At 37.2% G+C, this 16,082-nt stretch overlaps 2 protein-coding genes across 2 annotated transcripts in view; both read right to left on the bottom strand.

Moving 5' to 3' along the window:
- LOC140204853 (histone acetyltransferase p300-like) overlaps positions 1-9,026 on the bottom strand; it is a 94,027-nt gene extending 85,001 nt beyond the window's left edge. The window contains exon 1 of the mRNA XM_072271727.1: positions 8,122-9,026. Coding sequence (XP_072127828.1) covers positions 8,122-8,206 — 85 coding nt within the window. The 5' untranslated portion in view covers positions 8,207-9,026. The remainder of the gene's footprint in view (positions 1-8,121) is intronic.
- Positions 9,027-9,711: 685 nt separating this feature from the next.
- Positions 9,712-16,082, bottom strand: part of l3mbtl2 (L3MBTL histone methyl-lysine binding protein 2) — a 163,166-nt gene continuing 156,795 nt past the window's right edge. Inside the window, exons 23-24 of the transcript XR_011887714.1 lie at positions 13,085-14,541; positions 9,712-12,267 (exon numbers count right to left, since the gene is read on the bottom strand). The gene's annotated coding sequence lies outside the window, so the exon portion shown is untranslated. The remainder of the gene's footprint in view (positions 12,268-13,084; positions 14,542-16,082) is intronic.

The following is a 16,082-nucleotide window of genomic DNA, read 5'->3' as shown; positions in this document are numbered from 1 at the left end:
ATGAACAGAGACATTAGCAAGTTCTAGAGATACGTGCAGGTCTTCTTCACCTCTTTCAGCATTGTATGTTGTGCTCTTGGTGTCATCTTTGCAAGATGATCACTCCTAGGGAGAGTAGCCACAGTTCTAAATGTTCTCCATTTGTAAACAATTTCTCTTCTTGTGGACTAATGAACATCCAGGTCTTCAGAAATGTTTTTGTAGCCTTTTCCAGCTTCATGCATCTTCACAATTCTTCTTCTAAGGTCCTCCAAAAGTTGTTTTCGTTGAGACATGGTGCACATAAAGAGGTCTTTCTTGAGAAGAGCAGGCTCTGTCAGTCACCTCCAATCTCATCTCATTGATAGGAACACCTGACTCCAAATAGCTTTTATAGAAGGCATTATCCCAGATATTCACATACTTCTCACAACAAATATATATACCATTGGATATTTTTCTCAATAAATAAATGAAGTATAACATTTTTGTGTTATTTTTTAATTGGATTCTCTTTATCTAGTTTTAGGAGTTACGTGAAGATGTGATCACGTTTGAGGTCATATTTATGCCGAAACCGAGAAAATTCTACAGGGTTCACAAAATTTCCAGCACCAGTCTAAGCACCAGGTAAGTAAGGAATCAGAAGAGCCAATGGGCACCTGAGAGAAGAAGTTAGAGCTGCAACGAAATAATAGGGGAAATGGAACTCTACAATTGTTCTATAGCCAGCAGCATGGACCTGATCACCCAAATGGCTGCCTTGTAGGTAAAAGTCAAATCTTTATGTTTCAGACTCTGTTTTCTTGTATCTTTCATTCTTTACAAAAGTAACTCAGTAACAATCTGGTATCTCATTTATTTTAACTCCACCACACAGCTAACCCTTCAATTTTTTATTAATCCGTGTTCCTTCAAGATCCCCTTTGAATTTATGGTTAGCCATTTTTTCTGCTATTTGTCCTATTAACATCCACTGTGGTGTTCTCAATAAAAAGGTTGATCAGTTATGTTACGCATTTGTGGACTTATAATTATGGTCAAGGCATGACATAAATTCAAGACAATGGTCACTACTCATTAAAAAAACTTCTCCCTCAAATAAAACAAAAACCACACCCTTATTGTTCAGCTACTTTTGACAGCAAACAAAGCTGTGTAAACCAGGAATATACTGGATTTAAAAATTTCCAAATCTGCAGTAAGTGAAATGACATGAAAAACAATCTTATACACTACCAGAACCATAAATAAGTCAAACATAAAAATGTAGCCCCACCCCCGCTGTAGGACGAGACTGATGACACAGAAAAATTGAAAATTATGGTTCAGCGTAAAAAGAAACAGGAAAACTTTAGAATAAGGGATTGTACATCTAAAATTAAACACAAGGCAGCAAACCAAATCTATGCACAGAGATTACCTAATTCACTTGGGCTCCACATAGTGCTCACCATTATTGAAGATAGCAAAGACCAAGGAAGGCATACAGGCAAAATAATTAAAACTATTTGCTTGCAACACAAATAGAATAGCCTGTTTTCACCATCTAAATTTTATACAAAGCTCAGTCTGAGGAGGGGGAAAAAAAAAGAGATTTAATGCTTTTACTGTCTCTTCCTGCAATTGGGTAGATTGATGTTAGTCACACCCTAGATTCATACATGAATAATGATCACAGGATTCACAGAACTGTACTTTACCCAGGAATCAATGGAGCTAATGGGAATGGGAAGAAAATTGGTAGAACAGAGAGACCATGATTGTGTTCAAGTTGAAATCAACTCAAACAGAACAAAATTAATAACATTAACTCTGCAGTGCCATTTAGCTTGATTTTAATTACCATTTGCTGGACAAAACCGAAAAAAAAAAATACTAGAGTATGTTGCTAACTGGAATTATTCAGAAACATACAATACGATTTTGGAACTGTAATTATACTTAATGAGCTTGGCTCAGCAAGCAAGGGAGATTCCTCACTCTAAAGTTTATTGTCTTGCATTTCTTCTCAAAAACTCAAACTGGACCACACCATTATTCATTCAATATTTTAAATTATGCTGTATTCTATAGTATTACGACATTAACAAACTTGGACCCCCAACAAGACACGCAATAAATTCTATACTAATAATGTGATAGACAGAAAATTGCTATTTTGAGAAAGATCAGATGAAGGGACAATCTCCATCGAATCAGATTTTGCCACAATATTTATTGAGCAATTTGCGATGGGTGATAAGTGTTAACCACACTGGCAACACTCATCCCAAATAATGAATTTATTTTAAAAATATCCATTAAAAGGGGGAAATTGGATAAATGTTTGGTCGGGGATGAGATTTAATTTGGTCAAGCAACAGCAGCCATAGATTTAAACTTATTCTGATTTGTGAATGACAAAATAGGGTAATGACCACTATGATCACGAAAGAAAATGGTGGCTTATGAGAAATAAACTGCAAATACAGACTATGTAACAAGAAAACCCAAGGCACGAAATAATTTATAGACCATCAGTGTACTCTATTTAAAAAGTAATTTGTGGAAAAAAAGCTCACTTAAAATTCAAATTAGGATGTACAACATTGGATGAAGGATAGATTTGGAAACTGGCATACTATATCCACAATGAAAAAGTTGCAATGCCATTAAAAACGGCAAAACAAGCTTGGTGGTAACAAAAACTAAATATTGCTGGAACCATTCAGTAGGTCAGACAGAATTTGTAGAAAGAAATGGAACCAGCATTTTAGATCTGACAAATGGTCTTCTACCTTAAACACAGACTAATTCACTTTTCATTCAGGTCCGGCAGCATAAATGCTTCCAACATTTTCTGCTTTATTTCAGAATTCCAGTGCTACAATTTTATTTAAATTCCATTTACTACATCCAGTATTAGTTTACAAGAAATCTTTTCTAATTTGGAAGCTTTTGTTTTAATTTTGCAGCATGGAACCCTTAGCAAATTTTTAAGTAAAACTATATGAGGAATTAAGCAACTATATTTTCATGTCAAAACAAACGTGGATGGAAATTAGTGCAAGCATCTGAATTATGTACAAAACCGATAATAAGCATGCATTTGCTGGTGAGTACACCAGGAAATACCTACAGATAAACAGATCAATGTACTGCATAAATCCATTTTGTAGATTTCACTGCCTACTTTTAACACAAATACCTTTTAGGTCTAAGTAGACTACTCTTCAAACATTCTGACAATAAAATGAAGCTGTTACCCTTTCTATTTTATGATTTTCCGTTAGTTTTCCAATAGAATGTAAAGAATGTCAGTATTAAGAGTTCTCCATGTCAATTACTCAGCTCTCAAGATGCTCCATGTATAGGATGCAGAAAGCAAAGTCCTCCTGTTTTACTTTTCAATAAGCTATTACCTCTGTCTCACCAACCAATTATTTTGCAAATAATTCAAAACTTTCAAGTTGTTACAGGTCTCGAATAAAAGTAGCATACTGTAGCATTTTAGCCATGTTATATGAGAGGTTTCCTATCCAAATTAAAATAAAATTTAAGTGGGAAGACTTTAGAATATACACCGCCACCATCATTTTATTAGTTTTGAAGCAGCTTTATGTTTGAGTTTCTGTGATTCAGACTTGAAACTAAAATCTAAAAGAATTGTATTAATATTCAATTGAGAAACTGGTTAAATTCAAACATAACCAAACGTAAACTGGTAAAACCAAGACTGATTTTGCAAAAACCATTCAAAAGTAAAGTACAAGGTACAAGTCCAATGCATTACCTCCATGCAGTTATTAGCTTGGAAAACCAGAGGCACTAAATAAGCTATTGGGAAATCTATACAACTACATGCAAAATGTGTTGATGACTGCATTAGCTCTGTCTTTCATTAATAAGAATAGTTAGTTACACACAAATGAAGTAACTATTACAACCAAGAAATCAGTTTCCTGAGAATTAACCCTTTTCAATGGAACTGGATGAAGTAATTGCCAGTGGTGATGGCCAAAGGGGTGTGGGAGTGAGGTGGTAGTTGATGCCAAACAGAAACAAGAAATATTCCTTTGATAACAAATTTCATTCCATAATGAACTACTGAACTTGCCACTATCTTTCCTCCACAATCTCACTAGAAGCTTCAGAAAGAACTGCAGAGACACCAATGTTCTAAGTTCAAGGTCTCCAACATTCACATCCCTTTAAAGTTAGTGTAAGAACATTTATTTAACAATAATTTTCCAAATTTACGTATTCAGAATTTTTAAATGGTAAACATTTAAGTATCTGACAAAGAAGCTCTATAAAACTGGTTAGATCACACTTGGATTATTGTTTTCAGTACGTTTGCCTCATTATAATGGGAATGACATGGAAGCTTTAGAAGAGAAGCAGTGGAGATTTACCAGGATGCTGCCTGAATCACAGCATGTCTTAGGCAGAAAGGTTGACCAAGCCAGGCCTTTTTTTTCTTTGGAGCAGAGGATGAGAGGTGACGTGATAGAAAGATGGTAACAGACATAGAAAGGATGGACAGCAGCGAGTTTCTTCCAGGACAGAAAAGGTTAAAGTGAAAGGGCATAATACAAACGTATTAAGGGAATGGAGGAAAGAATAGGGGGATGTCAGAGGTAGATTTTTTTTACAAAATGGTGGTAGAGGCTGACGTATTGGGGCATTTAAGAGACTTTTAGGTAGGCACATGGATGAAAGAAAAATGGAGGGTTATGTGTGAGGGAAGGGTTAGATTGCTTAGTAGGTTAAAAGGCAAAAGAGAACTGTTCTACCCTTTATCTAAACAATGCTTGTTAACTTTCTGAAACTTGCAAAGAGTCATTAAGTAACAGTTAACTAATTTAAATGCCTTTAACAACAAAACTACTGGGGTTTTAAAATAAAAGGTCTATGAGGAATATTTCCTCAGCAGATTTAGAACCACTCATTTAAAAACTATCAAGAATATCCTTAACTTGTCAGAACTTCGTAACAAAGTTGCTGGTTCACTTACGTTTGCTACAAAGTTCAAAACACATTATGACAGAATACACCTCCCATCAGGTGTTACTTGCTCAAATTCACATAGTATTGGTAATTTCTTGAAAGCTTTACCAGTGTATTACAAGGCAAAGGAAAAGTTTTTTTATTTTTAAATTAGGACATCTATTGGTGAATGGTGAGAAAGCAGAAAACATACTTTCAGTATCTCCAGTTTTTTTAAATTAACATCAACCAAGCAGACACATTTAGTGTAGTACCAGAGGAAATAAATATCCAATCTCAACCCTCTCAACCATCAAGACAAAATGATAAATCTAAAAGGTAAGGTCAAATAGCACCTGTTTTAAGAGCTTACACACTTAAATGGAAAATTGCACTTAGCAAAGAACCAACAGAAGCAGAAAGGAAATGGTTTATAGGAAGAAAACTATAATATAGGAGGACCCTTCCTGACTGCAGAGCATCCCTAAGAGGATTCAACAAAGTAATTTTGATGTGCAAAGATTGTTATAAGAAATTAACTCTGGAAGCCAATTTTTACATGACAAGTTCCAATAAACATTAAAACATCTGCTTTTACTAGTGTTGGTTGAAAGTCAGAATATTAACCATGACACCAAATTATTAAACCAATTCTTTCATTGCATATAGCCTACAATGCAATGTTGCAATCACCTATCAGAAAGGAAATTTACCAGAAAATGCAAATACAAAAAAAACACAGAATATTTAATTGTTCTAATAATCCCATAACTGGGTACTTGAAATATATTGTACTACTATACTCAATTCAAAAAGTATTAGATGCACCTCAAGACAGGTCATTTTAAAATTTTGACTTTATTTGTATAATAGAAGAGCCGAGAAAAAGAAATCTGTACATTAAAGTGCATTGAAGTACAGCTCGAGTACATTTAAATTCCTAAGTACTTTTCCCCCCAAATATCTATTGTTGTCTGGATTAAAGGCTATTACAAGAATTATAAATACACTTAAAATAACACAGCCAAGTAGTTATCTTACATGCAACAAATCCCACAACTGCCATTTTAAGAAAATCATCATTCCATATAACAAATTGATTTAATGTACATAATTAAAGGCAGCAAAACTCGTTCAAGCAAAATTTCAGATATCTGATAACTGAAGCATTTAAATGAAAAATTCAATAAAATTGAATTTTTATTATTTTAAATATTCTAAGATTGGACCAAGTACTTACAAGAGTAGGTATAGTATAGTGAATGAGTTTTGCTAAGAGAAAATTATATGGCATGTTAACTTTATGAACATTACAGAAGTTGAAGAAATACAGAATAAACTATGTAGCAGCTAAGTGATACCAAGTTTAACAAACATCAAAGAGATTTCAAGAGAATCCTAAGTGGGCATTGGACATCTTGTCAGTGGAGAAGAAAACTAATTCAGCAATCACTGCAGACCATTTACTATGAAACTGATTAAGAAACAGTTGCTAAAAAGCTCCATAAGTGATCTATTTAAATTATTTTGCATTGCAATGAGGCTGCAACTTGTACATATACATTTTTCATTCAATTTGCCAATAAACTAGTTTCAATAAGATCATGGAATGCAAGATCCATTTTATTTCACCAGGCTGTCAATCCCTCATCTAAAACTGATATTAGAGCTACTGTCAAATCACTTGAGGAAATCCCTCATTTATGAAGTGTCATAAATTGCTTACTATCTGGAATTTAGTAAGCTTATAGTAGCATTCCAGTTGGCCAAGGATCACAGTAAAATGAAATGCAATTTCATTCACCTCAAAGCAACAGCACTACTGCTGCAAAGTGAATGATCAAAAATATAACTACATTTAAGAGATGGATTCAATGTATCAAATTAATAAAAACAAAAAGTACAAAGGGGAAAAAAAATCAACCATAGGCACGCACATAGGTGCTTAAAGGAACTACATACTCAAGTGTCAAAACCTGACATGGGCTTTGCCAAAATTGCCCTTAAATCCCTCCAGCATTTTGTGTATGCTGCTCAATGTGCAACTCATTTACTCCAAGTTCAATTTTAACTATATTGAAAACGATGCAAGATGCAACAAGCAGAAGCATTACTTCCAAATAAATTAAGTAAAATACGATTCTGGTATTATTTTCTGATTAAAGTATGGATACAACATACTATATAACTTGCTTGCCAAAACTTTATACAAATGAAATAGAATCATTTCATGCCAGAGCACAAAGTTATGTACTGTCAACACAGGAAAATAAACTCTTGTACATCATTAAGTTAATTTTTCCAAATTGAAGTTTTGTTTCTATTCTTACTTGAACACAAGAAATCTAGCAAAGCTTGCTGCATATTTCCCCAAAGTCAAAACATTCCTTAAGGTCTCATTCGTTTCACGACAAATGAAAATTCAACTAAAAACAGCCTTATAATATACTGAACAACATATCCTCTAATCAATAGTGTTTAATCTGTTGAAAACTTTTAAACAATATCCCAGAAATTCTTTTTTACAGTACTACACAAAATCTTGCCACTTAAAAAATTACTCACTGAACGTCATGAGGCAAACTACTACACTGCGTCAACATGGTGTAACTCATTTTATTTACACAATACTCAGATCATGCAAAGTTATAAACTACACATTTTAAAGAGATGAACCTGTAACTACATACCCAGCAAACCAACCACATACATAATCTATTAAACATACATACCTAGTTAACTAATTTAAAAACGAAAGGCCTTCCATATCATGATCTTCCATTAATACTCCTAAAAATCTTAAGACTACCACCGTTATTTGTATGTAGGCTTCATAAGAAACGAATAAAGGCATTTGTAACCCTTTAAGAGAGATAGAGAAAACTAATAAAACTGTAGCCTATGAAGGGAAAATGAGACTTCTCCATCCTCCGTAACAATAACCTGGACAATCACAGATCCTTTCCAGCCAGAGAAAAAGCATAGCCCAAGAGAATTACCAGAGTATTCTTTATAAATTAACTCTTTACCCTCCTCCAAAATGTGCAATAAGATACATTTAACAAAATGCTTAAATAAAAATGGCATTTGCGAACTACAGCCCTGGGGGAAAAATTTTATAACGCACGTACATAAAACTGACAAACTATTCAAGAAGGGTTTACACGGTACCTGTGCCATCGCTGGCCGGGGGAGCTGGGGAGGAGATTTTAGGCCGCTTGGCTGAAGGCGGTCCGTCCAGGAGATTCTCTGCCATTTCTTCCCCAGTTTAAAAATTACACGTTTCAACTTTTTTTCCCTTCCTCAAACGTAGAGGGAGAAAAAAAAGAAACAAACCCTCGCTAACTGATCGGTTGACTTGGGTTCTCGCTCAGCTTTCTTTCGCTCAAACGATTTCTATTCCTTATCGTTGAAGTCTGAGAGAGCGAGCGAGCGAGCGAGCCTAAGGCCTACGGCCAGGCCCAGGCTTTCTAGGTCGATCGTCCATGGGCACCAAGAGCCAGCAGAGAGAAAAAATAAGGACGGAAAGGGGGTGAAAATAATCAAAGAAAATGAAAGATCAAGTACAACGGTGTCTCCGGCGAAAACCTCATCATAAAGCACCTCACAGCCGTCTTTCCTTCCACATTCCCGACACCCGTAAAAAAAACCCTGTCAGAAAAAAAACCTTTAAAAAAATTCCCCCCTCGATCCAATAAAGAGAGAACGATTCATCCACCGTCTCTCAAGAGTAAGCCTCCGCTCTTCACGGGGGTAAAAAAAAACAGGAACCGTTGTTAAATCAAACGAAATGTTTCGGCATTTTTTCTTTCCCTAACATTTAAATTTTTTTTAAAATAACGGACGGTAGAGTCGGCAAAAAAAAAAGATGAGGCGTTTTTACAGTACTACTTTTTTTCCTCCCTGCTGTTCAATTCGTATTGCTGATTATATATTTTGTTAGTTTTCTTTTGTTCCCCCCCACCCCCCTCCCCGCCTTTTTCCTTTTCTTCCTCGTCCTTTTTTTCACCCCCTGCCCTCAATCCACACAAGCCGAGCGAAGGATCTCTGCTCTCCCTCTATCGCTCGCTTCTCTCTGTCTCCGTCTCCTCTCCTCCAAACAAAATGGCGGCTTGTTGTTCTCTCGGCGAGCGCAGCGCAGCGACGTAAAAAAAGAGGACCGCCGCTCGGCCCGGCTCGGCTGCGGCTGGCGGAAACGGCCGAACCCGCCGTCTCACGTGACCTCCGCAGCTGCCTCCCATTCGCCGGCGGGCGCCGCATTACGTCATTTAACTCCACCGTCCCCAGGCTGGAGCCGTCCTGCAACAGGAGAAGGGGGCGGGGGAGGTGGAGGGGGGGTGATTTTGATTAAATGGGTGCGCGGACCATTGCAAAAAAAAATTAAAACCCAGTTTGTATTGTAGGACGTATAATAAACGGTTCGAAAACATTATTTGTGTTTTGTTTTAATCTGTTTTATGGATTTGCACTGTAAATATTTTCACTAAGGGAACTACATTTTTCCCCCCACATAGCAGTGCACTTCTTGTCTATATTTTTATCTGTATAAATCAGCCAATTGAATTACATCTCTAAAATAAATTTATTGGGCTATGATTGTCCTTCCCCCCCCCAATAAAACGGTGGCTAGAGGGCCCTTTATGATGGAAGCAAATAATTTTTAAATAGGAATTGTATATACTGTATCTCAATTTACAACAGAGCAAATAAAACTACTACAATATTATGTTTCAAGTACACTTTTATTTCATTTTAAGTACACAAAGCAATGGAAACAGAACTAAAATGACCCCGTCAAATGAATTTTTACATTGATCATGGATTAAATGTTTGAGGAAACGACATGAAACATCACTCAAGGTGAGCCAAGTTATCCATGAATAGACTAAAGAAACAAGAGATTTTTCTTGTTTAGTTGATCTCAGTTAAGAGAATCAAAGATTAATTAGCCTTTGTTTGGAAATAGATGGTTTAAAACAGCAGCTTAGTTTCCAATCTTAATTGTTGACCAGCAAACTCTGCTGGAAATGTACTTTTTTATTATGTGGGCAGCAGCTGCAGGTTCCACTGAGACGACAAGTCTGCTGATGTCAAGCTCGCAGGTGAGCAATGGTCACAGCGTACAGTAGTAGGTGGAACGGTCAGCTGGCTTGGAAACCATACCTTTAGGGCCGTGTCTGGATCTGGTGAGGAAAGGATTTAAAAACAACATTAATCTGAAGTACTCACCTTGGACAACAATTATTACAATAAATGAAAGATATTAATAGAAGTGAGGATAGTGAGAGTAACAATAAATAGAAGTGTGGCTGTAATTACATCTATTTGTATATAAAAAAGTGTTATAATTACCAACAAGGGCCCAAATGTAACAGTAAATATATAATCATGCCCTATCCAGAACAGAAATAGTATAGTTTAAAGCAAACTATTGTCAGGAGCAGCAGAATATGAAAAAGATTCTAGTTGAGAACATTAACATCACCATCTTGTCTTCAGTATAAACCAGTGATAAATAACAGATAACCCAAAATCAACCGCGCTATTGTTATTATCCATCAAACACTTTTGTTTTCAATGAGGATAGAAGGGACTTAGCAAGTTTCACCAGACATTACTTGAAAACCAATTCTAAATAATTTGACCTGGTATCTTCAGAGAACATAATAAATTCAAGATGAACCATCTAATCTTATGTTAAAATTGCAACCTTTTGTCATTTCAAATGATTGGAGCGCATGTGAATGTGGTTTAAAGATCAATTTAACAACTTCCAGCATCCAAAGGAGTTTTTAATAGAAATTAAAAACAGAATTGTATTAAGATTCCACTTTTCTGTTTGATCAACTTAAAACTGGTGATTCTGTAAATTTAAGTTTGTGGCAAGTCCACAATGCCAATTTTAAAGTAGAACGATCAAATCTACTCTCAATGGTATCTAATTCGCTTAAAACTGGGCTGAAAAGTAATGCGTACACACTGAGGCACTAAAAAAAAGCTGGCAAAGAACTTAGTATGAATTGCAATAACTTTAATCTAAAATTATTATATCCAAGATTCATCAATGTACTACAACACTAGTTAGTACTGAGCTAGTGAACATTCAAAGCGCAACTCAAATGCATAAACTTTGGGTCTGCTGAGGTGAGAGTGCTTCTTTAGGGAGAAGAGAAACTGTCACTAATCCTTTTCCTGATTGTTATCCAGTAATTCTGCACTAAAAATCTCGTCATTGAGACGCATATATGTCAGGATCAGCACTGATGCACTTAAAGGTGCAGCAATTTGCCAAGTGTGTCACACAGAAAGAATAGTTGTTTGGATAAGGTTCCATCTGAATGCAGAACTTGATACCATCTTGAACCATCACTTCTTTTGAAACAAAAGGGGAGAATGATATCCTTTCCTAATCACAACCTGCTAATTGACCAAGGTAATTGTGTGCAGTTGCAATATGTGCAGAAAGCTGAGCAGAACAAATTTTTATTTTGCTTCAGAAAGCACAGACTTTTTTTTTTGAAAAGCCCTTGCAAAATTAAGAGCCAATGCTTCAAAGCTACAGGGCCTTCAACTACAAATGGCACCTATGCATTTTTTCTTGAACTGAACCGTCAGGTATGGATAGGGAAAGCGGGAAACTATTAATTTTTTAAATTAAAATTAAAATTAAAACTCAAATCAACTTAATAGAAATGCTCAACTTGTTAAGCAACTTTTGTGGAGAGAGAAGCAAAATTGAAACTTCAGAACAAACATTCATCAGAAGAGGAAAACGCTGGAAGGGTTAAGAGGTGTCAAACTAAAGTTTTTAAGTAGTTCTTAAAATAGCATTTTTTTTAAACAAAGCACATAAGTAGCTAATTATGCAATGTCCCTGTGGAAAGTAACTGTGTTAAGAACCATCCACAAGATGTGGTGAAACCACTCACTAAGGCTTCCTTGACAGCTGAAATTAAAAGCAGCATCTACCACTAAGAAGGCACTTAGGAATGCTATCATTTGGAAGTTTCAAGGTGCACATTGACAAATGGTCAGCAGTTCCAGTGAGAATCTGAAGTGCTGAAGAGTGGGTGGTAGCCTGTTGCAGACTTCCAAAGGGTGCACTATAGTGTGGTAGAATGGAGCACGCTGGATGCCAGGCACCAACACATCTGATCTCATGCCACATTCGCAGACTTACCACCAAGCTCTCCATAACACAGAGCTGCGGGGCTGTAGAAATTTTGTATCTGCCCTCCTCCCCCTAGTTTTACAAGAGATATAGTTGCTGCATTTAGCGTGGTCCCAGTCTTCTCAAATGGAATTGTAATCTTCACTCTAAAGGTAAGCAACTTTTTCCATTAGCTTTATTTTTATTGATTTCATTATTTTGCATGTTCCATGCAATCTTACTTGTTATAAATGTTTTAAACAGTTTTAATTATTTAAACGTTTTTCAGTTCAGTGTCTGATGATCCGAAACATTTAGAAATAGTGGACGGCAGGAACTAGGCGTCTGTGGTGGGGCGATTGTTCCATTGCCTGTGGTCTAATTATTGTTTACCCGCTGTTTCTGATCACAGAGCAACACGGGCACATAAATGTAAACGAGAACATTCAGCGACAGGCAAATGAGAGTTGTGAGCCAGAGGCAGTGCTATGTAGCCCAAGACCTTTCTTTTAATACATTGCTTTCCCCTCATTATCCCCCACATTAAAATCCTACAACAATCCACCTAACTGCATTGTGGTGCATCTTTACCAGAGGACTACAGCGATTCAGGAAGATGGCTGACCATTATTCTTTCAAGGATAATGGCAACAAAAGTTGGCCTTGAAAGTGATGCCATTTCCCAAAAACAAACTAAAATATAACTTCTGCCTCAGAGTCTGAAGGCTGTGGGTCCAAGTTCCAATCCAAATGCTGAAGCAGCAAATCAGCAAAGCACAGGAGAATGTCACTGTTGTAGTTGCCATCCCTTAGATAGGTCACTTAAAACAAAAAATTCAACTACAAAACCACGTGCAGGTACTTTGATGTCAAAGCTCACGTCACCAAAACCGGTAGTTTGCATACTTAAAATACAAGCAGAAAATGCTGCAAATATTTGGTTCAAGCATAATTTGAGAGGACAAAAAGAAAAGCATAGTATACCTTTCAGGTCCAAGACTTTTAAACAACCTGAGATTTCCAGCATTCGTGGTATCTGACATACAAAAGTGGATTCTGGTCAATTGGGCCATCGGTTAATTAGGGCAGCCAACTTATTTGGGTCAACTCTTAAAGAACAAAAATAAATTGAGAAAATAGCCCTTAGTGATTCCCTTTATTAATTTGGGAGACTGAGCCGCTTAATTGGGACAGGAAACTGTTGCCAAACAGTTTCTGACTGGCGTCAATCGCATGCACCTTTGTGGCAGTTAGACACTACATCACGCTTACAGCGAACAGGTTTAAAATGGCATCAGCAGTGTGTGCTCATGTTATATCCACTTGGGCCGATAGACATTGATTAAAAAAAAAGAACAGGCAGCATAGTTCGTCACTGATAGTTGTCGATAAATAAGCTGTAAGACAATTCAGAACTGCTTTGCTCACTGCGGTTTCAAGCATTCAGGCTTGGAGACGCCAGAAAGGGCTGGGAGTGAAATGAACGATTTCACTACTTCAGCAAGTTAGGGACTATGGAGAATTTGAAGACATTGACAATCATCTTGAATGTTACAATGAAAATGAAGATCATCCATGATCTGCACTAGGATCTGCGCTGATTTTGTTCAATTAAAGTCAAAAGAACATGGCAGCACACACTGGTTGAATTCCTCTGTTGATAACTATTAGGAACAAATGCAGTTCTATAGTACTTTAATAGTATTGGTAGTGTTCTAATTTGTTCTGTATTTCATTTAAATACATAATTTGTTACTTTGTTAAACTGTAGTTTGTCCTTTTTTAAAAACAAAGTACCTTTTTAACTATTTCCATGAAACTTCGGTTAATTGGGATAGCTGCTTAATTGGGCCAAAATGTACAAGTTCCATGTGTCTCAATTAACTGAAATCCAATGTATTTGATAATGTGCTGTGCACAAATTGGCTGCCACATGTCCTGTATTTGAGAGAAAGCTACTCATACGATGAAGGAAGACCTGAACACGGCCAAGACGGAGGACCTTCATTGCTGCCCTAATTGCCAGCAGGTATAATGGGCAATAACAATGGTTTGTATGACAGCGGTAACTTCACTTCAAAACTTTTTTTTGGCTAGAAACAAGAGATGTCCTGATGTCACATAATTACCAATGTTTCTATATCATAATCTAAATTTTATCAAAAGCAGGCATAAAAGCTGAAATAATCGTCTTTTCAGTCTTGTCAAACAACGATTTCCTGCTCTAGCTGCACAAGATATCAACTTTCAGTAAGGTATGGGAATAATCAGTTAAAGTTGAACAGTGCTCTTCAGGAAGGATCAGTAGAAAGCTCCATGTTCTCTCGTAATCCTGTCCAGGACTTTCTCCATCATCAGTCAAAAGTATTAGAAAGGCAAGGTCCAGCTCCCTTTCAGGTTTTCCAGGTAGCTGCCCAATCTTCCATCCCTCCTCAGAGCTGCTATGAGATAGAACAAGCACATGATAAACAACAGGAACAGGAATAGGTCATCAGTCTCCTCAAACCTGCCAGTTAATATGATCAGAGTTGATCCATGCTGGCCTCAACTCTTCAACTGTGTCAGATCTCCAATTTCCCACTTTCAAAAATTTACCTATCTTCACCTTGAATATTCCTAATGATACAGTGGTTTGTAAGATATAATTTCCACAACGTTTGCACGTACCAACTTCCTTGTAATCAAAATAAATTTGACATGTAGTCTCTATTTGTTCACAACTGAAATTACATACTGTATATGCCCTTTTAAACTGCTTTAACAATGTTCATCATCATCATGTGCCAGGTGTATGATGTGGGTGACCATGGTCTTTGACTACGATTATTCTAGGAAAATTTTTCGATACAAGTGGTTTGTCATTGTCTTCTTCTAGGCAGTGTCTTTACAAGACGGGCGACTCCAGCCATCTTCAGAGATTGTCTGCCTGGCGTCAGTGGTCGCATAACCAGGTCTTGTGATATGTACCAGCTGCTCATATGACCATCCACCTATGGCTCCACATGACCTTGTCAAACAAACCGTCCACATCACCTGAATGTAGTGGTAATGACCTGGAGCAGCAGGACCCCACAGCAACCTTCTCTTCCTTTATACCAGTCCCCTACTTGTTATTTCATGCACTTCAATTCGTTGAGACCCTAAAAGCACCTTCACTACTAATTCTGAGGATCCCCTGTTGCTTCTGATGATGAAGACCACTGGAATTTTCCAGCCTGGGCATTGGTAAAATTACGCTGTTTTTCAATAAATTTAAATTCCTCGGTGTTATTATTTCAGAGGACCTGCTCTGGGCTCAGCACGCAAGTACAATTGCGAAGAGAGCCCAGCAGCACCTCTACTTCTTTAGGAGTTTGTGAAGATTTGGCATAACATCTAAAACTTTGACAAACTTCTATAGATGAGATGTGGAGAGTATATTGACTGGCTGCATACAGACTTCAACTACTGCACAGAGTCTTGTCATCTTCAGAAGTTTTCTGATGACTCTGCCATAGTTGGATGCATCAGCAAGGGAGATGAGGCTGAGTACAGGGGTATGGTAGGAAACTTTGTCACATGGTGTGAGCAGAATTATCTGCAGCTTAATGTGAAAAAGACTAAGGAGCTGGTGGTAGACCTGAGGAGAGCTAAGGTACCGGTGACCTCTGTTTCCATCCAGGTGCTCAGTGTGGACATGGTGGAGGATTACAAATAACTGGGGATACGAATTGACAATAAACTGCACTGGTCAAAGAACTCTGAGGCTGTCTACAAGAAGGGTCAGAGCCGTCTCTATTTCCTGAGGTGACTGAGGTCCTTTAACATCTGCCAGATGATGCTGAGGATGTTCTACGAGTCTGTGGTGGCCAGTGCTATCATGTTTGCTGTTGTGTGCTGGGGCAGCAGGCTGAGGGTAGCAGACACCAATAGAATCAGCAAACTCATTCGTAAGGCCAGTGATGTTGTGGGGATGGAACTGGACTCTCTGACGGTGGTGTCT

This window comes from Mobula birostris, chromosome 11, assembly GCF_030028105.1.
Source record: "Mobula birostris isolate sMobBir1 chromosome 11, sMobBir1.hap1, whole genome shotgun sequence".
Classification (NCBI taxonomy): Eukaryota; Metazoa; Chordata; class Chondrichthyes; order Myliobatiformes; family Myliobatidae; genus Mobula; species Mobula birostris.
This window is presented reverse-complemented; position numbering and strand designations above follow the sequence as displayed.